Below are 23,299 nucleotides of genomic sequence, written 5' to 3'. Positions count from 1 at the left end.
TACAACCTTCTGTCAAGAAGCCAAATTTGTGTCCATTTCCATACCTCACCCTGGATCCCGTGAGATTTAACCTTATGCAACAACCTACCATGCGGTACCTTGTCCAAGGCCTTGCTAAAGTCCATGTAGACAACATCAACTGCACTGCCCTCATCTACCTTCTTGGTTACCTCTTCAAAAAACTCAATCAAATTTGTGAGACATGATTTTCCACTCACAAAGCCATGCTGACTGTCCCTAATCAGTCCTTGCGTCTCTAAATGCCTGCAGATCCTGTCTCTCAAAATACCTTCTAGCAACTTACCCACCACAGATGTGAGGCTCACTGGCCTGTAGTTCCCAGGCTTTTCCCTGCAGCCCTTTTTAAACAAAGGCACAACATTTGCCACTCTCCAATCTTCAGGCACCTCACCCGTGACTATCGATGATTCAAATATCTCTGCCTGGGGACACGCAATTTCCTCCCTAGCCTCCCACAATGTCCTGGGATACACTTCATCAGGTCCCGGAGATTTATCTACCTTGATGTGCTTTAAGACTTCTCTGTAATATGTACACTCCTCAAGACATCACTATTTCTTTCCCCAAGTTCCCGAACATCCATGTTTTTGATAAATGTTTCAGTCTGGGACTTTGGACGTACTTGGCGTTTTAAACCATCAAGCACTGAAACAGCATCAGCTTTTGAAGGGACCACATAATGATTTGTCCCCTCAGCATTTGTACAATTTCTTACATCTTTATCAACCTATCCTGGTCCCTCCACGCTGACGCTATAGTTAAGAAAGTCCACCAACGCCTTTACTTTCTTCGGAGACAAAGGAAATTTGGCATGTCCGCTACGACTCTCACCAATTTTTACAGATGAAAAAACATTCCTTCCGGACGTATCACAGCTTGGTCTGGGGCTCCTGCTCTGCCCAAGACCGCAAGAAACTACAAAGGGTCGTGAATGTAGCCCAATCCATCATGCAAACCAGCCTCCCATCCATTGACTCCGTCTCCACTTCCTGCTGCCTCGGGAAAAGCAGCCAGCATAATCAAGGACCCCCACGCACCCCGGACATTCTCTCTTCCACCTTCTTCCGTCGGGAAAAAGATACAAAAGTCTGAGGTCACGGACCGACCGACTCAAGAACAGCTTCTTCCCTGCTGCTGTCAGACTTTTGAATGGACCTACCTTATATTAAGTTGATCTTTCTCTACACCCTAGTTATGACTGTAACACTACATTCTGCACCCTGTCCTTTCCTTCTCCCCTATGTACTCTATGAACGGTATGCTTTGTCCGTATAGCGCACAAGAAACAATACTTTTCACTGTATCCCAGTACATGTGACAATAATAAATCAAATCAAATCAAAAAAAAATCCAACTTCACAAACTCAACATGGCAACAACAGGAATTAGTTTTTTTCTTTCTGACGCTGTAGTCAATACCCCTGTGATTCAGAGCAGTGTGAAAACGGGACAGGATTCCGAGACACCAGAGAGAAAATGGTGCAGCCTACAAAAACAGCAAACTTCCACCCTTCCTGAAGCAAGATCTTGCTTCATGCTAACCAACAGGTTTTCCAAACAAAAAACTAAACAGGCAGACAGAGGGACTTATGGGCGGCACGGTGGCACAGCGGGTTAGCGCTGCTGCCTCACAGCGCCAGGGACCCGGGTTCGATTCTCGGCCTTGGGTCACTGTCTGTGCGGAGTCTGCACATTCTCCCCGTGTCTGCATGGGTTTCCTCCGGGTGCTCCAGTTTCCTCCCACAGTCTGAAAGACGTGCTGGTTAGGGTGCATTGGCCGTGCTAAATTCTCCCTCAGTGTAACCGAACAGGCGTCGGAGTGTGGCAACTGGGGGATTTTCACAGTAACTTCATTGCGGTGTTAATGTCAGCCGACTTGTGACTAATAAATAAATAGAAAAGTAAAATAAACCTTTATTGAGTGTAAAAATTGGCAGGTCATGTTGCAGCTGTACAGAACCTTAGTGAGGCTTCATTTAGAATATAGTGTTCAATTCTGGTCGCCACACTACCAGAAGGATGTGGGTGCTTTGGAGAGGGTACAGAAAAGATTTACCAGGATGTTGCCTGGTATGGAGGGCATTAACTATGAGGAGAAGTTGGAGAAACTTGGTTTGTTCTCACTGGAGCGACAGAGGTTGAGGGGCGACCTGATAGAAGTCTACAAGATTATGAGGGGCAGAGTGGATAGTCAGAAGCTTTTTCCCCAGGGTGGAAGAGTCAATTACTAGGGGGCACAGGTTTAAGGTGCGTGGGGTAAAGTTTAGAGGAGATGTGTGAGGTAAGTTTTTTACACAGAGGGTGGTGGGTGTCTGGGACTCGCTGCCTGGGGAGGGGGTGGAAGCGGGTACGATAGCGGCATTTAAGGGGCAAATATTCGAATACATGAATAGGATGGGAATGGAAGGATACGGACTCTGTAAGTGCGTACGGTTTTAGTTTAGGCATCATGATCGGCACAGGCTTGGAGGGCCGAAGGACCTGTTCCTGTGCTGTAATATCCTTTGTTCTTTAAGGCTTTGAGACTGAGAGCATATTTCTAAAAAAAACTTCTTAAAGGCTTACTAACAACACACTAATGTCCTTTAGGGAAGGAAATCTGCCGTCCTTACCCGGTCTGGCCTACATGTGACTCCAGAGCCACAGCAATGCGGGTGACTCTCAACTGCCCTCCAAGGACAACTAGGGATGGGCAATAAATGCTGGACCCAGCCAGCGACACCCATGTCCCAGGAGAATAAAAAAGCATCCTCTTTGCAGTCTGGTCATGTTCGAGTTTTATAGGTTTCTGTGAGATTTGCACTGGATCGCTCCTCTGGGTTACATTCGAGTGCTTAAGTTGGAGCTTGGTGAATGAGGGAGCTCGATGAGAAGGGAGCGAGGTGGGACCCTCAGAAAGACGAGTGACAACGTTGAGGTGGGAACTATTTACTAACTGTCTTCCATAGTGTCATACAATCATTGAATCCCTCAGTGCAGAAGGAGGCTATTCGGCCCATTGAGCCTGCACCGACCACAATCCCACCTAGGCCCAATTCCCGCAACTCCACACATTTACCCTGCCAACTCCCCTGACACTAAGGGGTAATTTAGCATGGCCAATCCACCTAACCTGCACATCTTTGGACACTAAGGGGCAATTTAGCATGGCCAATCCACCTAACCTGCACATCTTTGGACACTAAGGGACAATTTAGCATGGCCAATCCACCTCACCAATACATCTTTGGAAACTAAGGGGCAGTTTAGCATGGCCAATCCACCTAACCTGTGCATTTTTGGACAGAAAATGGCAATTTAGCATGGCCAATCCACCCAACCTGCACATCTTTAGACACTAAGGGACAATTTAGCATGGCCAATCCACCCAACCTGCACATCTTTGGACACTAAGGGACAATTTAGCATGGCCAATCCCCCTAACCTACATATCTTTGGACACTAAGGGACAATTTAGCATGGCCAATCCACATAACTTACACATCTCTGGGTACTAAGGACAATTTAGCATGGCCAATCCATCTAACCCACACATCTTTGGGCACTAAGGGGCAATTTAGCATGGCCAATCCACCTAATTTACACATCTTTGGGCACTAAGGACAATTTAGCATGGTGAATCCAGCTAACCTGCACATCTTTGGACACTAAGGGGCAATTTAGCATGGCCAATCCACCTAACCTCCAGATATTTGGACATCCATGTATATTATATAGAAACCCTACAGTGCAGAAGGAGGCCATTCGGCCCATTGAGTCTGCACCAACCACAATCCCACCCAGGCCCTACCCCCACATATTTTACCCGCTAATCCCTCTAACCTACACATCCCAGGACTCTAGGGGGCAATTTTTTATTTTTTTAACCTGGCCACTCAACCTAACCTGCACATCTTTGGACTGTGGGAGGAAACCGGAGCACCCGGAGGGAACCCACGCAGACACGAGGAGAATGTGCAAACTCCACACAGACAGTGACCCGAGCCGGGAATCGAACCCGGGACCCTGGAGCTGTGAAGCAGCAGTGCTAACCACCGCCCTAACCCTAACATGAAGGGGGAATGTAGCATGGCCAATCTGTTCCGATTGGCGTGGGAACGCAAACATGTCATGAGGTTGACTGTACTAATGGCTGGAGACTAGTGGGGTGGGGTGGGGGGGGGGGGGTGAGGCCGGGAGATGGGCCGGGGATTGGTTGCGAACGTGGGATAAGTCCTGTGAAGGAACCTCCGGGAGTACATTTAATCACAGCCAGCGACCAGCTCCGCGGATGACGATTGCCCCGTGCTGGACCCCAGAGTTGATGACCAGGCCCAGTGACCACATGTCCACAGGCCTGGGAACAATAAAGAACATATCAACAGCGGGACAATAAAAAGCGTCAACCCCTGATCATTCCTTTTTATTTTTCCCAGCGGGGTGAGATTGCATTTCCCCAATGCCGCAGCAAACTGAGGGATTTTCCTTCCAAATGTCCCTCCCTGGGAGAGAAAGAAATATTATTTAATTTGAACTTTATTTAAACTGTTTGCTGAGCAGTGGTGGGGCTGGCCGCCATATTTATGAGGGGCAAAACATTTTATTGCCAATTACTGCCTCAACACCTCTTTAAAATGGTCTTTGCATGAGCTTATTCGATTCCATTTTGAATGGAGTTTCTTCTAAACCCATTCGGCTTCATATCTCTTCCTCTTAGGCTTTATTTATCCATTTATGTTTGTCCCTCTGCCCCGCAAAAAGATGGCGGCCGCCCCATGGCCATTGGTGACAAGGAGGGTGGCAGATTGTCAAGAGTGCACCTCTGGGTCAGTAACTGGCCTCCCGCGTCAGGCGTCACTGGGAGCCTAGCGGCCGCCAGGCGCAATTACATTTCGACAGGTCTCAATTATGCCTGGAAAGGTTGAGAGCAGATGGCCGCAGGGAGGGAGGTGGCCATTCGGCCCCTTGGGCCTGTTCCAGCCAACAACAGGATGTGGGGCTGGTCTGAATCTGACCTTAAATCCACTTTCCTGTCTCAGGGAACACTTGATTCCTCCCCCCAGTCGATCAAGAATCTCCCAAAATCAGACGTGAATGTATTCTGTGACACCCACAAACAGCGGCCCTTCAGCCCATCGCATACATGCTGGCCATCGAGCTGTTCAACTGCTCTCTGGGGAAGAGATTGCCCAGACTAACCAGTCTCCCAGATACGATGGGCCAAAGGGCCTCAATTTGATTTGATTTATTATTGTCACATGTATTATCATATCAAAAATCAATTTCAAAAATATTGTTTCTTGCGCACCCTACAAAGCATACTGTTCATAGAGTACATGGGGAGAAGGAAAGGAGAGGGTGCAGAATGTAGTGGTACAGTCACAGCTAGGGTGTAGAGAAAGATCAACTCAATTGATTTGATTTGATTCATTATTGTCACATGTACTAGGACACAGTGAAAAGTATTGTTTCTTGCACGCTATACAGACAAAGCATACCGTTCATAGAGAAGGAAAGGAGAGGGTGCAGAATGTAGTGTTACAGTCACAGCTAGGGTGTAGAGAAAGATCAACTTAATGCGAGGTCGGTCCATTCAAAAGTCTGACAGCAGCAGGGAAGAAGCTGTTCTTGAGTCGGTCGGTGCGTGACCTCAGACTTTTGTATCTTTTTCCCGACGGAAGAAGGTGGAAGAGAGAATGTCCGGGGTGCGTGGGGTCCTTGATTATGCCGGCTGCTTTTCCCAAGGCAGCGGGAAGTGTAGACAGAGTCAATGGATGGGAGGCTGGTTTGCGTGATGGACTGGGCTACATTCACAACCCTTTGTAGTTCCTTGCGGTCTTGGGCAGAGCAGGAGCCCAGACCAAGCTGTGATACAACCAGAAAGAATGCTTTCTATGGGGCATCTGTAAAAGTTGGTGAGAGTCGTAGCTGACATGCCAAATTTCCTTAGTCTCCTGAGAAAGTAGAGGCATTGGTGGGGCTTTCTTAACTATAGTGTCGGCATGGGAGGGACCAGGACAGGTTGTTGGTGATCTGGACACCTAGAAACTTGAAGCTCTCAACCCTTTCTACTTCATCCCCGTTGATGTAGACAGGGACATGTTCTCCTTTACGCTTCCTGAAGTCGATGACAATCTCCTTCGTTTTGTTGACATTGAGGGAGAGATTATTGTTGCCGCTCCAGTTCACCAGATTCTCTGTCTCATTCCTGTACTCTGTCTCGTCATTGTTTGAGATCCGACCCACTACGGTGGTGTCGTCAGCAAACTGGAAAATCGAATTGGAGGGGAATTTGGCCGCACAGTCATAGGGTGTATAAGGAGTATAGCAGGGGGCTGAGAACACAGCCTTGTGGGGCACCGGTGTTGAGGAGGATCATGGAGGAGGTGTTGTTGCCGATCCTTACTGATTGTGGTGTGTGAGTTCGGAAGTTCAGGATCCAGTCGCAGAGGGAGGTGCCGAGGCCCAGGCCACGGATTTTGGAGATGAGTTTCATAGGAATAATGGTGTTGAACGCTGAGCTGTCGTCAATAAATAGGAGTCTGACATAATATTGTGATAAGAATAAATCAAATCAAATCCAATGGAGGTCCTGTGGCCCATCGCAACTGGGAGGCTGCTTAGTCTGGGCAAAATCTTCCCCAGAGAGCAGCAGAATAGGTGCATGCCCGATGGCCAGCATAAACGTGATGGGCCAAAGGGCCTCCTTTCCTTCTCTATGAACAGTATGCGTCAAGTCTGATTTTGGGAGATTCTTGGACGACAAGTGTTCCCGGAGACAGGAAAGTAGAGTTAAGGTCAGATTCAGATCAGCCAGATATCCTGTTCTTGGCTGGAACAGGGTCAAGGGGCCGAATGGCCTCCCCCCCCCCCATCCCCCTGTGACCATCTGCTTTCTTATCAGGCATCATTGAGACTTGTCGAGTTGTAATTGTGCCTTCCGGCCGCTAGGCTCCCAGTAGCGCTAGGAGTCGGAGGCCAGCAATACGGCAGTTTGTTCACTCTTGCCCACCTCCCACCCTCCTTGTCACCAGTGGCCACGTGGCGGCCGCCATCTTTGTGCGGGGCAGAGCGACAAACATAAATGGATAAATAAAGACAAAGAAGAAGAGATAGGAATCCGGAATGGAAGCACAAGGAACCCCATTCGAAATGGAAACGTCTGGACTCGGGAACGAACCGTTTCAAAGAGGTTTTGAGGCGGCAATTGACAATAATATGGTTAACGTGCCCCTCACAAAGATGGCTGCCCCAACCCCCCACTGTTCACAAAGTGTTTTAAATAAAGTTCAAATTAAATAATATTTCTTTCTCTCCCAGGGAGGGACATTTGGAAGGAAAATCCCTCAGTTTGCTGCGGCATTGGGGAAATGCAATCTCACCCCGCTGGGAAAAATAAAAAGGAATGATCAGGGGTTGACGCTTTTTATTGTTCCGCTGTTGAAATGTTCTTTATTGTTCCCAGGCCTGTGGACATGTGGTCACTGGGCCTGGTCACTAACTCTGGGGTCCGGCACTGGGCTATCGTCATCCGTGGAGCTGGTCTCTGGCTGTGATTAAATGTATTCATGATGTGGAAATGCTGGCGTTGGACTGGGATAAACACTGGCTTTTGCTGCCAGATAAATCTGTTGGACTTTAACCTGGTGTTATGAGACTTCTTACTGTATTAAATGTACTCCCGGAGGTTCCCTCACAAGACTTGTCCCACCTTCGCACCCAATCCCCGGCTCATTCCCTGGCCTCACCCCACCCACCGCCCCACAAGTCTCCAGCCATTAGTACAGCCAACCTTGTGACGCGTTTGCCTTCCCACGCCAATCGCAACAGATTGGCCATGCTACATTCCTTCTTAGTCATAGAGTCATGGAGGTTTGCAGCATGGAAACAGGCCCTTCGGCCCAACTTGTCCATGCCGCCCTTTCTTTATTAAAACCTTTAAGCTAATCCCAACTGCCCACATTTGGCCCATATCCCTCTATACCCATCATACCCATGTAACTATCTAAATGCTTTTTAAAAGACAACATTATACCCGCCTCTACTACTGCCTCTGGCAGCTCGTTCCAGACACTCACCATCCTCTGTGTGAAAAAATTGCCCCTCTGGACTTTTGTGTCTCTCCCCTCTCACCTTGAACCTATGCCCTCTAGTTTTAGAGTCCCCTACCTTTGGGAAAATATATTGATTATCCCGCTTATCTGTGCCCCTCATTATGTTACAGACCTCTATAAGATCACCCCTCAGCCTCCTACGCTCTAGAGAAAAGAGTCCCAGTCTCTCCAGCCACTCCTTATAACTCAAACCATCAAGTCCCGGTAGCATCCCAGTGAATCTTTTCTGCACTCTTTCTAGTTTAATAATATCCTTTCTATAATAGGGTGACCAGAATTGCACACAGTATTCCAAGTGTGGCCTTACCAATGTCTTGTACAACTTCAACAAGACATTCCAACTCCTGTATTCAAAGTTCTAACTGATGAAACCAAGCATGCCGAATGCCTTCTTCACCACTCTGTCCACCTGTGACTCCACATTCAAGGAGCTATGAACATGTACTCCTAGATCCCTTTGTTCTGCAACTCTCCTCAACGCCCTACCATTAACTGAGTAAGTCCTGCCCTGGTTCAATCTACCAAAATGCATCATCTCGCAATTGTCTAAATTAAACTCCATCTGCCATTCATCAGCCCACTGGCCCAATTGATCAAGATCCCGTTGCAATTGGAGATAACGTTCTTCACTGTCCACTCTGCCACCAATCTTGGTGTCATCTGCAAACTCACTAACCATGCCTCCGAAATTCTCATCCAAATCATTAATATAAATGACAAATAACAGGGGATCGAGCACTGATCGCTGAGGCACACCGCTGGTCACAGGCCTCCAGTTTGAAAAACAACTCTCGACAACCACCCTCTGGCTTCTGTCAAGAACTCCCACAACACCAGGTTAAAGTCCAACAGGTTTACTTGGGAGCAAACGCCACTAGCTTTTGGAGCGCTGTTCCTTCATCAGGTGAGTGGGAGATCTGACACAAAGAACAAAGAACAAAGAACAGTACGGCACAGGAAACAGGCCCTTCGGCCCTCCAAGCCTGTGCCGCTCCTTGGTCCAACTAGACCAATCGTTTGTATCCCTCCATTCCCAGGCTGCTCATGTGACTATCCAGGTAAGTCTTAAACGATGTCAGCGTGTCTGCCTCCACCACCCTACTTGGCAGCGCATTCCAGGCCCCCACCACCCTCTGTGTAAAAAACATCCCTCTAATATCTGAGTTATACTTCGCCCCTCTCACCTTGAGCCCGTGACCCCTCGTGAACGTCACTTCCGATCTGGGAAAAAGCTTCCTACCGTTCACCCTATCTATACCCTTCATAATCTTGTACACCTCTATTAGATCTCCCCTCATTCTCCGTCTTTCCAGGGAGAACAACCCCAGTTTACCCAATCTCTCCTCATAGCTAAGACCCTCCATACCAGGCAACATCCTGGTAAACCTTCTCTGCACTCTCTCTAACGCCTCCACGTCCTTCTGGTAGTGCGGCGACCAGAACTGGACGCAGTACTCCAAATGTGGCCTAACCAGCATTCTATACAGCTGCATCATCAGACTCCAGCTTTTATACTCTATGCCCCGTCCTATAAAGGCAAGCATACCATATGCCTTCTTCACCACCTTCTCCACCTGTGTTGCCACCTTCAAGGATTTGTGGACTTGCACACCCAGGTCCCTCTGTGTTTCTATACTCCTGATGACTCTGCCATTTATTGTATAACTCCTCCCTACATTATTTCTTCCAAAATGCATCACTTCGCATTTATCCGGATTAAACTCCATCTGCCACCTCTCCGCCCAATTTCCCAGCCTATCTATATCCTGCTATATTGCCCGACAATGCTCTTCGCTATCCGCAAGTCCAGCCATCTTCGTGTCATCCCCAAACTTGCTGATTACACCAGTTACACCTTCTTGCAAATCATTTATATAAATCACAAATAGCAGAGGTCCCAGTACAGAGCCCTGCGGAACACCACTGGTCACAGACCTCCAGCCGGAAAAAAACCCTTCGACCACTACCCTCTGTCTCCTATGGCCAAGCCAGTTCTCCACCCATCTCCACCACACCTGACGAAGGAGCAGCGCTCCGAAAGCTAGTGGCGTTTGCTACCAAATAAACCTGTTGGACTTTAAGCTGGTGTTGTGATACTTCTTACTGTGTTTACCCCAGTCCAACGCCGGCATCTCCACATTCTGTCAAGAAGCCAATTATGTATCCATTTTGCTACCTCACCCTGGATCCCATGAGATTTAACCTTATGTAACAACCTACCATGCGGTACCTTGTCAAAGACCTTGCTAAAGTCCATGTAGACAACATCAACTGCACTGCCCTCATCTACCTTCTTGGTTACCCCTTCAAAAAACTCAATCAAATTTGTGAGACATGATTTTCCACTCACAAATCCATGCTGACTGTCCCTAATCAGTCCTTGCGTCTCTAAATGCCTGTAGATCCTGTCTCTCAAAATACCTTCCAACAACTTACCCACCACAGATGTGAGGCTCACTGGCCTGTAGTTCCCAGGCTTTTCCCTGCAGCCCTTTTTAAACAAAGGCACAACATTTGCCACTCTCCAATCTTCAGGCACCTCACCCGTGACTATCGATGATTCAAATATCTCTGCTAGGGGACCCCCAATTTCCTCCCTAGCCTCCCACACTGTCCTGGGATACACTTCATCAGGTCCCGGGGATTTATCTACCTTGATGTGCTTTAAGACTTCCAGCACCTCCTCCTCTGTAATATGTACACTCCTCAAGACATCACTATTTATTTCCCCAAGTTCCCTAACATCCATGCTTTTCTCAACAGTAAATACTGATGAGAAATATTCATTTAGGATCTCTCCCATCTCTCGTGGATCCGCACATAGATGACCTTGTTGATCCTTTCGAGGCCCTACTCTCTCCCTTGTTACTTTTTTGCCCTTTATGTATTTATAGAAGCTCTTTGGATTCTCCTTTGCCTTATCTGCCAAAACAATCTCGTGTCCCCTTTTTGCCCTCCTGATTTCTCTCTTAACTCTACTCCTACACTCCCTATACTCTTCAAGAGATTCACTTGATCCCAGCTGCCTGTGTATGTCATGTGCCTCTTTCTTCTTCTTGACCAGGGCCTCAATATCCCGAGTCATCCAGGGTTCCCGACTTCTCCCAGCCTTGCCCTTCACTCTGAGAGGAATGTGTTTACCCTGAACCCTGGTTAACACACTTTTGAAAGTGCGCCATTTACCAGACGTCCCTTTGCCTTCCCCAGACTCCCCCAATTAATTGTTGAAAGTTCCTGCCATACCATCAAAATTGGCCTTGCCCCAATTTAGAATTTTAACTTTTGGGCCAGACCTGTCACTCTCCATAGCTATCTTAAAACTAATAGAATTATGGTCACTGGTCCCAAAGTGATCCCTCACTAACACTTCTGTCACCTGCCCTTCCTTATTTCCCAAGAGGAGGTCAAGTTTTGCCCCCTCTCTAGTCGGGCCATCCACACACTGAATGAGAAATTCCTCCTGAATACATAGAACATAGAAAAAATATAGCACTAACAGGCCCTTCGGCCCACAAGTTGCGCCGGTCATGTCCCTACCTACCTAGGCTTATATATAGGCTTACCTATAACCCTCAATCCTATTCAGTCCCATGTACTCATCCAGAAGTCTCTTAAAAGACCCTATCGAGTTTGCCTCCACCACCACTAACGGCAGCCGATTCCACTCACCCACCACCTTCTGAGTGAAAAACTTACCCCTGACATCTCCTCTGTCCCTACCCCCCAGCACCTTAAACCTTTGTCCTCTCGTAGCAGCCATTTCAGCTCTGGGAAAAAGCCTCCGAGAATCCACCCGATCTATGCCTCTCAACATCTTATACACCTCTATCAGGTCACCTCTCATCCTTCGTCTCTCCAAGGAGAAAAGACCGAGCTCCCTCAGCCTATCCTCATAAGGCATGCCAACCAATCCAGGCAACATCCTTGTAAATCTTCTCTGCACCCTTTCAATCATTTCCACATCCCTCCTGTAATGAGGCGACCAGAGCTGAGCACAGTACTCCAAGTGGGGTCTGACGAGGGTCTTATAAAGCTGCATCATTATCTCCCGACTCCTAAACTCAATCCCTCGATTGATAAAGGCCAGCACACCATACGCCTTCTTAACCACCTCCTCCACCTGCGGGGCCGATTTAAGAGTCCTATGGACCCGGACCCCAAGGTCCTTCTGATCCTCTACACTGCTAAGAGTCTTACCCTTGATATTATACTCCTTCATCCCATTTGACCTGCCAAAATGGACCACTACACATTTATCCGGGTTGAAGTCCATCTGCCACTTCTCCGCCCAGTCTTGCATCCTATCTATGTCACGCTGCAGCTTCTGACATCCCTCCAACCCATCCACAACACCACCAACCTTCGTGTCGTCAGCAAACTTACCAACCCATCCCTCCACTTCCTCATCCAGGTCATTTATGAAAATGACAAACAGCAAGGGTCCCAGAACAGATCCCTGGGGCACTCCACTGGTGACCGACCTCCATTCAGAAAAAGACCCATCTACAACCACTCTCTGCCTCCTTTGGGCAAGCCAGTTCTGAATCCACAAGGCAACAGCCCCTTGGATCCCATGCCCTCTCACTTTCTCGAGAAGTCTTGCATGGGGGACCTTATCGAACGCCTTGCTGAAGTCCATGTAAACCACATCTACCGCTTTTCCTTCGTCAATGTGTTTAGTCACATTTTCAAAGCACTCCACCAGGCTCATAAGTCATGATGTGCCTTTGACAAAGCCGTGCTGACTACTTTTGAGCATACTAAACTTCTCTAAATGTTCATAAATCCTGTCCCTCAGGATCTTCTCCATCAACTTACCAACTACTGAGGTTAGACTCACCAGTCGGTAATTTCCGGGGCTATCCCTATTTCCTTTCTTGAATATAGGAACCACATCCTCAATCCTCCAATCCTCCGGCACCTCTCCCGTCTCCATCGACGACACAAAGATCATCGCCAGAGGCTCTGCAATCTCTTCCCTCGCCTCCCACAGTAACCTGGGGTACATCCCATCCGGTCCTGGCAACTTATCTATCTTGAGGCTATTCAAAATTTCCAACACATCCTCTTTCTTAATGTCCACACACTCAATCTTTTCAATCCGCCTCAAACCTGTAGTACAACCACCCAGGTCTTTTTCCACTGTGAATACCGAGGTAAAATATTCATTAAGCACCTCTGTTATTTCTTCCGATTCTGTACAGAGTTTCTCACCTTCACCTTTTATAGGTCCTATTCCTTCACATCTCATCCTTTTACTCTTCACATATTTATAGAACGCCTTAGGGTTCTCCTTAATATTACCTGCCAAGGCCTTCTCATGACCCCTTCTGGCTCTCCTAATTTCTTTCTTAAGTCCCTTCCTACAAGCCGTATACTCATCTAGATCCCTATCATCACCTAGCTCTCTGAACCTTTTGTACGCTTTCCTTTTCTTTCTCACTAGGTTCAGCGCAGCTTTCGTGCACCATGGTTCCCGTAACCTACCAACACCTCCCTGACTCATCGGAACGTTGTCATGCAGAACTCCAGACAAACATTCCTTGAAAATCTGCCACCTTACTTCGGTACTTTTCCTCGAGAATGCCTCCTTCCAATTTACGCCTCTAACCTCCTGCCTGATGGCTTCATATTTCCCCTTACTCCAGATAAACACTTTCCTAGCTTGCCTGATCCTATCTCTTTCCAATGCTAGCGTAAAGGAGATAGAGTTATGATCACTATCCCCAAGATGCTCCCCCACTGAGAGATCCGACACCTGTCCAGGCTCATTAGCCAGTACCAGATCGAGTACAGCCTCTCCTCTTGTAGGCTTGTCCACATGCTGTGTCAGGAAACCCTCCTGAACACATCTAACGAACTCCTCCCCATCCAAACCCCTTACCCTAGGGATATTCCAATCGAATCCCTAGGGTAATACACTCAACAACTTTCTCTCCATCCAACCCTCTAATACTATGGCTGTCCCAGTCAATGTTGGGAAAATTAAAATCTCCGAGTATTACCACCCTATTTTTATAGTACAACCCTATCAAAGTGATTTCCCCCTTCTTATTTCTCAGTTCTACCCATATAGACTCAGTGGCCGAACCCTCGGATATATCCCCCCTCAGGACGGCCGTGATGCTTTCCCTAATCAAAAGTGCAACTCCCCCTCCTCTCTTACCCTCCTGTTCTACCTTTCCTATAGCATCTGTACCCTGGAACATTGAGCTGCCAGTCCTGTCCCTCCCTTAGCCATGTTTCAGTAATTGCTATAATATCCCAGTCCCACGTACCCATCCATGCCCTGAGTTCATCTGCCTTGCCCGTCAGGCCTCTTGCATTGAAATAAATGCAGTTTAATCTGGACTTCCCTTGCTCTCTGTCTTGTCTTTGCCTGATCTGTCTGGTACTCGGATTACTGACACTGCCTTTACTAATTAATGTGTTCTCTTTAACTTCTGTGCTGTTCTCAACCTTCTCTTCTGTCTCCTTCCTGCATTGGATCCCACCCCCCTGCCAAACTAGTTTAAATCCTCCCGAGTGGCTCTGGCAAATCTCCCCGCCAGGATATTAGTCCCCCTCCAGTTCAGGTGTAACCCGTCCCTCTTGAACAGATCACCCCTTCCCCAGAAAAGATCCCAATGATCCAAAAATCTAAATCCCCGCCCCCTGCACCAGCTCTCAAGCCACGCATTCATCTGCCTAATCCTCCTATTCCTACTCTCACTAGCACGTGGCGGCGGTAGTAATCCTGAAATTACTACCTTCGAGGTCCTGCACGTTAGCCTTCTGCCTAACTCTCTATATTCACATTTCAGGACCTCATCCCTTTTCCTACCTATGTTGTTGGTACCAATATGTACAACGCCCTCTGGCTGCTCATCCTCCCCCTTCAGAATGTCCTGCAACCGCTCAGAGACGTCCTTGACCCTGGCACCAGGGAGGCAACACACCATCCTGGAGTCTCGATTGCAGCCACAGAAACGCCTGTCTGTGCCTCGAACTAGCGAGTCCCCTATTACTACTGCTCGCTTGCTTTTTACCCGACCCTGTCCCACAGCAGAACCAGCTGTGGTGTCACAGGCCTGGCAGCTGCTGGTATCTCCCCCTGACAGGTTCTCCCCCTCAACAGCATCCAAAACGATATACCTGTTGGAAAGGGGAATAGACACAGGAGACTCCTGCACCACCTGCCTGTCTCTCCTGGCAGTCACCCATCTACCTGTCTGAACCTGTAGTGTGACAACCTCCCTGTAACTAGTGTCTATCACACACTCTGTGTGCCCAAAGATGTGCAGGTTAGGTGGATTGGCCATGCTAAATTGTCCCTTAGTGTCCAAAGATGTGCAGGTTAGGGGGATTGGCCATGCTAAATTGTCCCTTAGTGTCCAAAGATGTGTAGGTTAGGGGGATTGGCCATGCTAAATTGTCCCTTAGTGTCCAAAGATGTGTAGGTTAGGTGGATTGGCCATGCTAAATTGTCCCTTAGTGTCCAAAGATGTGTAGGTTAGGGGGATTGGCCATGCTAAATTGCCCCTTAGTGCCCAAAGATGTGCAGGTTAGGTGGATTGGCCATGCTAAATTGCCCCTTAGTGCCCAAAGATGTGCAGGTTAGGTGGATTGGCCATGCTAAATTGTCCCTTAGTGTCCAAAGATGTGCAGGTTAGGGGGATTGGCCATGCTAAATTGTCCCTTAGTGTCCAAAGATGTGTAGGTTAGGGGGATTGGCCATGCTAAATTGTCCCTTAGTGTCCAAAGATGTGTAGGTTAGGTGGATTGGCCATGCTAAATTGTCCCTTAGTGTCCAAAGATGTGTAGGTTAGGTGGATTGGCCATGCTAAATTATTCCTTAGTGTCCAAAGATGTGCAGGTTAGGTGGATTGGCCATGCTAAATTGTCCCTTAGTGTCCAAAGATGTGTAGGTTAGGTGGATTGGCCATGCTAAATTATTCCTTAGTGTCCAAAGATGTGCGGGTTAGGTGGATTGGCCATGCTAAATTGACCCTTAGTGTCCAAAGATGTGTAGGTTAGGTGGATTGGCCATGCTAAATTGTCCCTTAGTGTCCAAATATGTGCAGGTTAGGTGGATTGGCCATGCTAAATTATTCCTTAGTGTCCAAAGATGTGTAGGTTAGGTGGATTGGCCATGCTAAATTGTCCCTTAGTGTCCAAAGATGTACAGGTGAGTGGATTGGCCATGCTAAATTTTTCGTAGAATCCCTACAGTGCAGAAGGAGGCCATTTGGCCCATCGAGTCTGCACCGACCACAATCCCACCCAGGCCCTATCCCCATAACCCCATTCATTACCCTAGCTAGGCCCCCCCCCTGACAATAAAGGGCAATTTAGCTTGGCCAATCCATCTAACCCGCACATATTTGGGCTGTGGGAGGAAACTCATACAGACACGGGGGGAGAACGTGCAGACTCCGCACAGACAGTGACCCGAGCCGGGAATCGAACCCTGTCCCCCTGGCGCTGTGAGGCAACAGTGCTAACCCACTGTGCCACCCTGCCCATGTTTCAACATGAGGCTGTAATGAGGTCAGGAGCTGAGATACTCTGGCGAAACTCAAACCAGGCGTCACTGAGCAGGTTTGTGCTGAGTAGGTACTGCTCGATCGCACTGTCAAAGAACCCGTCCATCACTTTGCTGATGATTGAGAGTAGACTGAAGGAGTGGTTATTGGCCGGGTTGGACTTGTCCTGCTTTTTGTGTGTGGGACATACCTGGGCAATTTTCCACGTTGTTGGGTAGATGCCAGTGCTGTAACTGTCCTGGAAGAGCTTGGCTCGGCGAACAACAAGTCCTCTCACAGAACTGGCCACCAAGACCGTATAAATCACCAATTAATTCCAAACCTTGAACAGAAAACTGCACACAGCGAGGATATGGGCAAGATCTTTTATTTTCTTACAGTCAATATAGCAACCTCAATATCTTCGAATCAACAAATGGAACAGGAGGGAATGAGATGCTCCAAAGATATGCAGGTTAGGTGGATTGGCCACGCTAAATTGCCCCTTGTTAATTTGGGGAGTTACTTGATAATGGGGAACCAAAAGCGTTCAGGGAATATTTCTGTGAAAAGGACAGACACAGGCAAGTGGCCAGATTTAGTTGAACAGCAATTTCTGCATCGCATCTCGATCCGGGGCGGAATTCTCCGAACTCGCCCGCGGCTGGGATTTTCCAGTCCCGCCGCGGCGAATAGAGATTTAACTGGGCGCCCAACTCCCGTTCTCGCTGGTGAATGGCCGGAGAATTCCAGCCGATAAGTGTTGCGAAGTTAGAGGCGCTATCTAAATGTAACTGCCACCTTGATGCACCTGTACAGGGCATTGGTGAGGCCGCAGCTGGAATACTGTGTGCAGTATTGGTCCCCTTATATGAGGAAGGATATATTGGCATTGGAGGGAGTGCAGAGAAGGTTCACCAGGTTGATACCGGAGATGAGGGGTTTGGATTATGAGGAGAGGCTGAGGAGATTGGGTTTGTACTCGTTGGAGTTTAGAAGGATGAGGGGGGATCTTATGGAGACTTATAAGATAATGCGGGGGCTGGATAGGGTGGAGGCGGAGAGATTCTTTCCACTTAGTAAGGAAGTTAAAACTAGAGGACACAGCCTCAAAATAAAGGGGGGTCGGTTGAAGACAGAGTTGAGGAGGAACTTCTTCTCCCAGAGGGTGGTGAATCTCTGGAATTCTCTGCCCACTGAGGTGGTGGAGGCTACCTCGCTGAATATGTTTAAAGCGCGGATGGATGGATTCCTGATCGGTAAGGGAATTAAGGGTTATGGGGATCAGGCGGGTAAGTGGTACTGATCCACGTCAGATCAGCCATGATCTTATTGAATGGCGGGGCAGGCTCGAGGGGCTAGATGGCCTACTCCTGCTCCTATTTCTTATGTTCTTATGTTCTTATAGATCTGCTCCACGTCATTTCTAAGTCTACGTTTAAGTAAAATATTTTTCAAAAACTGAGGATTGGGACTAAACCTTCGCTCATGTCACTTCCTCAACCAATTGCATATTTGCTTATTACTTTCAATATCTTTAAGGATAGATTTAATCGTAATGGATTCTCCTGAAAGAATCTTCTTGTCCCCATTCTCCTCATAAACATATCCAGATCTGACCATTCCAACCAGATTTCCCTTGGAGTCAATAATCGGCGAACCGGATGATCCATAACTAAACATTGTGAAATAAGTGATTATTTTATCGGAATAAGATCTCTGGAAACTCGCTTCTGTAAAACGGTGAATACAAGTTAATTTATCCTTGACCTCTGTCTCCCCACAGAACATGTGATCGCAGTCTGGGTTACGACGGGCATAGTTTAGGAAATTATTAAAAAAGGTTTGACGTTCCTCGAATGGGATTATCGGACAGAAATTAATTTTTTTATCTTTAGTGCCGGGGTAGCCTATCATACAAACAGCACCCTCATTGGGGGCGTTGTGATTCAATTGTAACAAACTCCTGGGCAACTTATAGGGGTCACAATCTATCTCGAATAAAGCATAGTCAAGGGATTTCGAGGTCATTACTATTTTCCTAATTCTGAAACTAGTTTCCCCTGTGGCTGGATTGTTGAAACTAACCCACAGTTGGACCTGTGATGGGATATCTTTTATGACATGCTTACAGGTTATTAGATAAGTTTGACTGAACACAAAGCAGGTTCCCCAGGGAATAACGTCATGTTCAATAGAAAATATTAACCCCACAGATGTACATATATCCAACAGATAAAACTCATTAATGTTTATAATTTTGCAGGCAATTTTAAATAAATCTAACTGTGTTTTCATTTTTTCTTCAATCGATGATATGTTGTTAAAAATATAATTTGGAGTTTGACCGACGATCTCAAAATCTTTCTTGACACGAAGCCCATCATTTTCTTCAGCATCAAATTTGATGAATTTAACCTGGGAGCATCAATGTGAAGAAGTAAGTTTTGACGGGTCCAATTTAAATTTCCGCTATTAATTTTCACAATTGACCTCAGAATCTAAGGTTCACTAAGCGTCTAAGGATCGATAAGGAACTGTAAGGAGTCTCACAACACCAGGTTAAAGTCCAACAGATTTATTTGGAAGTTGCTCCTTCATCAGGTGAGTGGAGAGGTAGGTTTCACAAACACCAAGCAGTGCTTGGTCCTCTGCTCTTTGTGATTTTTATTAATGACTTAGAGGAGGGGGCTGAAGGGTGGATCAGTAAATTTGCTGATGACACCAAGATTGGTGGAGTAGTGGATGAGGTGGAGGGCTGTTGTAGGCTGCAAAGAGACATAGATAGGATGCAAAGCTGGGCTGAAAAATGGCAAATGGAGTTTAACCCTGATAAATGTGAGGTGATTCATTTTGGTAGGACAAATTTAAATGTGGATGACAGGGTCAAAGGTAGGGTTCTGAAGACTGTGGAGGAACAGAGAGATCTTGGGGTCCATATCCACAGATCTCTAAAGGTTGCCACTCAAGTGGATAGAGCTGTGAAGAAGGCCTATAGTGTGTTAGCTTTTATTAACAGGGGGTTGGAGTTTAAGAGCCGTGGGGTTATGCTGCAACTGTACAGGACCTTGGTGAGACCACATTTGGAATATTGTGTGCAGTTCTGGTCACCTCACTATAAGAAGGATGTGGAAGCGCTGGAAAGAGTGCAGAGGAGATTTACCAGGATGCTGCCTGGTTTGGAGGGTAGGTCATATGAGGAAAGGTTGAGGGAGCTAGGGCTGTTCTCTCTGGAGCAGAGGAGGCTGAGGGGAGACTTAATAGAGGTGTATAAAATGATGAAGGGGATAGATAGAGTGAACGTTCAAAGACTATTTCCTCGGGTGGATGGAGCTATTACAAGGGGGCATAACTATAGGGTTCATGGTGGGAGATACAGGATGGATATCAGAGGTAGGTTCTTTACGCAGAGAGTGGTTGGGGTGTGGAATGGACTGCCTGCAGTGATAATGGAGTCAGACACTTTAGGAACATTTAAGCGGTTATTGGATAGGCACATGGAGCACACCAGGATGGTAGGGAGTGGGATAGCTTGATCTTGGTTTCAGATAAAGCTCGGCACAACATTGTGGGCCGAAGGGCCTGTTCTGTGCTGTACTGTTCTATGTTCTATGTTCTACAACAGGTACAGGCCAAGACACAATTACACGATAATTACCCGATTGGAATGTGAATTTTTAGAGGTAATCCAGTCTTTACAGGTGCAGACAGTACGAGTGGAGAGAGGGATAATCAGAGATTAAAGAAAGAACAAAGAAAATTACAGCACAGGAACAGGCCCTTCGGCCCCTCCAAGCCTGCACCGACCATGCTGCCTGTCTGAACTAAAGCCCCCTACCCTTCCGGGGACCATATCCCTCTATTCCCATCCTATTCATGTATTTGTCAAGACACCCCTTAAAAGCCACTACCGTATCCGCTTCCACTCCCTCCCCCGGCAGCGAGTTCCACGCACCCACCACCCCCTGTGTAAAACATCTGCCTCGTACATCTCCTTTAAACCTTGCCCCTCGCACCTTAAACCTGTGCCCCCGAGTAATTGACTCTTCCACCCTGGGAAAAAGCTTCTGACTATCCACTCTGTCCTTGCCTCTCATAATCTTGTAGACTTCTATCAGGTCTCCCCTCAACCTCCGTCGTTCCAGTGAGAACAAACCAAGTTTCTCCAACCTCTCCTCGTGGCTAATGCCCTCCATACCAGGCAACATCCTGGTAAATCTTTTCTGTACCCTCTCCAAAGCCTCCACATCCTTCTGGTAGTGTGGCGACCAGAATTGAACACTATATTCCAAGTGCGGCCTAACTAAGGTTCTATAAAGCTGCAACATGACTTGCCAATTGTTAAATTTTCAATTTAAATTACTTGCCGTTCTCATGTGTACAGAACATGCAGACCATGCAGATGCTACGACAACGGATGAATGAACACCGCTCGACAATCACCAGACAGGAGTGTTCTCTTCCTGTTGGGGAGCACTTCAGCAGTCACGGGCATTCAGCCTCTGATCTTCGGGTAAGCGTTCTCCAAGGCGGCCTTCACGACACACGACAGCGCAGAGTCGCTGAGCAGAAACTGATAGCCAAGTTCCGCACACATGAGGACGGCCTCAACCGGGATCTTGGGTTCATGTCACACTATCTGTAACCCCCACAACTTGCCTGGGCTTGCAAAATCTCACTAACTGTCCTGTCTGGAGACAATACACATCTCTTTAACCTGTGCTTAACCCTCTCTCCACTCACATTGTCTGTACCTGTAAAGACCTGATTACCTGTAAAGACTCACATTCCAACCATTATCTTGTAATTGAGTTTGTGTCTTTATATGCCCTGTTTGTGAACCCAACTCCTCACTCACCTGATGAAGTAGCAGCACTCCGAAAGCTTGTGTTTCCAAATAAACCTGTAGGACTTTAACCTGGTGTTGTGAGACTTCTTACTGTGCCCAACCCAATCCAACGCAGAGGGACACAGATTGAAGAGAATCGGGAGGGTGGCGGGGGTGGGGTGGGGGGTGGGAGATGAGGAGAATTGTTTGTTTACACAGCAGTGAGTTGTTGTGATCTGGAGCAGAGAGACACAGATTGAAGAGAATCTCCAAACAATAAGGAACTGGGGAGGCTATTGTGCCCATCAGTCCTGTGCTAGCTCTCAAAGGCACCAATCCAATTGATCCCCCTGCCCAGCTCTCCCTGTCGTTTCCTGTTCCATTGGAGTATTTACCCAATTCCCCACTTTGAGTGTCCCCATTCAATCTGATTCCACCGCCCTTTCAGGCAGTGTCTTCCAGATCACAAAAACCCACTGCTGTGCAAACAAACAATTCTCCTCATCTCCCCCCCGTCCCGCTCCCGATTCTCTTCAATCTGTGTCCCTCTGCTCCCGATCACAACAACTCTGTGTCAATTAAACGTTCCCTCATGATGCCAGTTTCGTAGAACATAAAACATAGAACAGTACAGCACAGAACAGGCCCTTCGGCCCACGATGTTGTGCCGAGCTTTATCTGAAACCAAGATCAAGCTATCCCACTCCCTATCATCCTGGTGTGCTCCATGTGCCTATCCAATAACCGCTTTAATGTCCCTAAAGTGTCTGACTCCACTATCACTGCAGGCAGTCCATTCCACACCCCAGCCACTCTCTGCGTAAAGAACCTACCTCTGATATCCTTCCTATATCTCCCACCACGAACCCTATAGTTATGCCCCCTTGTAATAGCTCCATCCACCCGAGGAAATAGTCTTTGAACGTTCACTCTATCTATCCCCTTCATCATTTTATGGACCTCTATTAAGTCTCCCCTCAGCCTCCTCCGCTCCAGAGAGAACAGCCCTAGCTCCCTCAACCTTTCCTCATAAGACCTACCCTCCAAACCAGGCAGCATCCTGGTAAATCTCCTCTGCACTCTTTCCAGCGCTTCCACATCCTTCTTATAGTGAGGTGACCAGAACTGCACACAATATTCCAAATGTGGTCTCACCAAGGTCCTGTACAGTTGCAGCATAACCCCACAGCTCTTAAACTCCAACCTCCCTGTTAATAAAAGCTAACACACTATAGGCCTTCTTCACAGCTCTATCCACTTGAGTGGCAACCTTTAGAGATCTGTGGATATGGACCCCAAGATCTCTCTGTTCCTCCACAGTCTTCAGAACCCGACCTTTGACCCTGTAATCCACATTTAAATTAGTCCTACCAAAATGAATCACCTCCATTTGCCATTTACAGCCCAGCTTTGCATCCTATCTATGTCTCTTTGCAGCCTACAACAGCCCTCCACCTCATCCACTACTCCACCAATCTTGGTGTCATCAGCAAATTTACTGATCCACCCTTCAGCCCCCTCCTCTAAGTCATTAATAAAAATAACAAAGAGCAGAGGACCAAGCACTGATCCCGTGGCACTCCGCTAGCAACCTGCCTCCAGTCCGAAAATTTTCCATCCACCACCACCCTCTGTCTTCGATCAGACAGCCAGTTACCTATCCAATTGGCCAACTTTCCCTCTGTCCCACACCTCCTCACTTTCATCATAAGCCGACCATGGGGGACCTTATCAAACGCCTTACTAAAATCCATGTATATGACATCAACTGCCCTACCTTCATCAACACACTTAGTTACCTTTCCCTTACCAATTACATAGAAGCAGACAAAACATAGAAACTAGAAGCAGGA

The 23,299-nt window shown here is 47.5% G+C and overlaps 1 protein-coding gene across 1 annotated transcript in view; it reads right to left on the bottom strand.

The window, feature by feature from the left end:
* Positions 1-16,990: 16,990 nt before the first annotated feature.
* The window catches only part of LOC144486554 (serine protease FAM111A-like), a 10,399-nt gene continuing 4,090 nt past the window's right edge, over positions 16,991-23,299 (bottom strand). The window contains exon 2 of the mRNA XM_078204609.1: positions 16,991-19,036. Within this exon, the coding sequence (XP_078060735.1) occupies positions 18,110-19,036 (927 nt within the window). The 3' untranslated portion in view covers positions 16,991-18,109. The remainder of the gene's footprint in view (positions 19,037-23,299) is intronic.

The sequence above is a fragment of the Mustelus asterias genome, unplaced genomic scaffold, assembly GCF_964213995.1.
Source record: "Mustelus asterias unplaced genomic scaffold, sMusAst1.hap1.1 HAP1_SCAFFOLD_395, whole genome shotgun sequence".
Lineage (NCBI taxonomy): Eukaryota > Metazoa > Chordata > Chondrichthyes > Carcharhiniformes > Triakidae > Mustelus > Mustelus asterias.
Note: the sequence above shows the minus strand (reverse complement) of the source record. Positions and strands in the feature narration are given on the sequence as shown.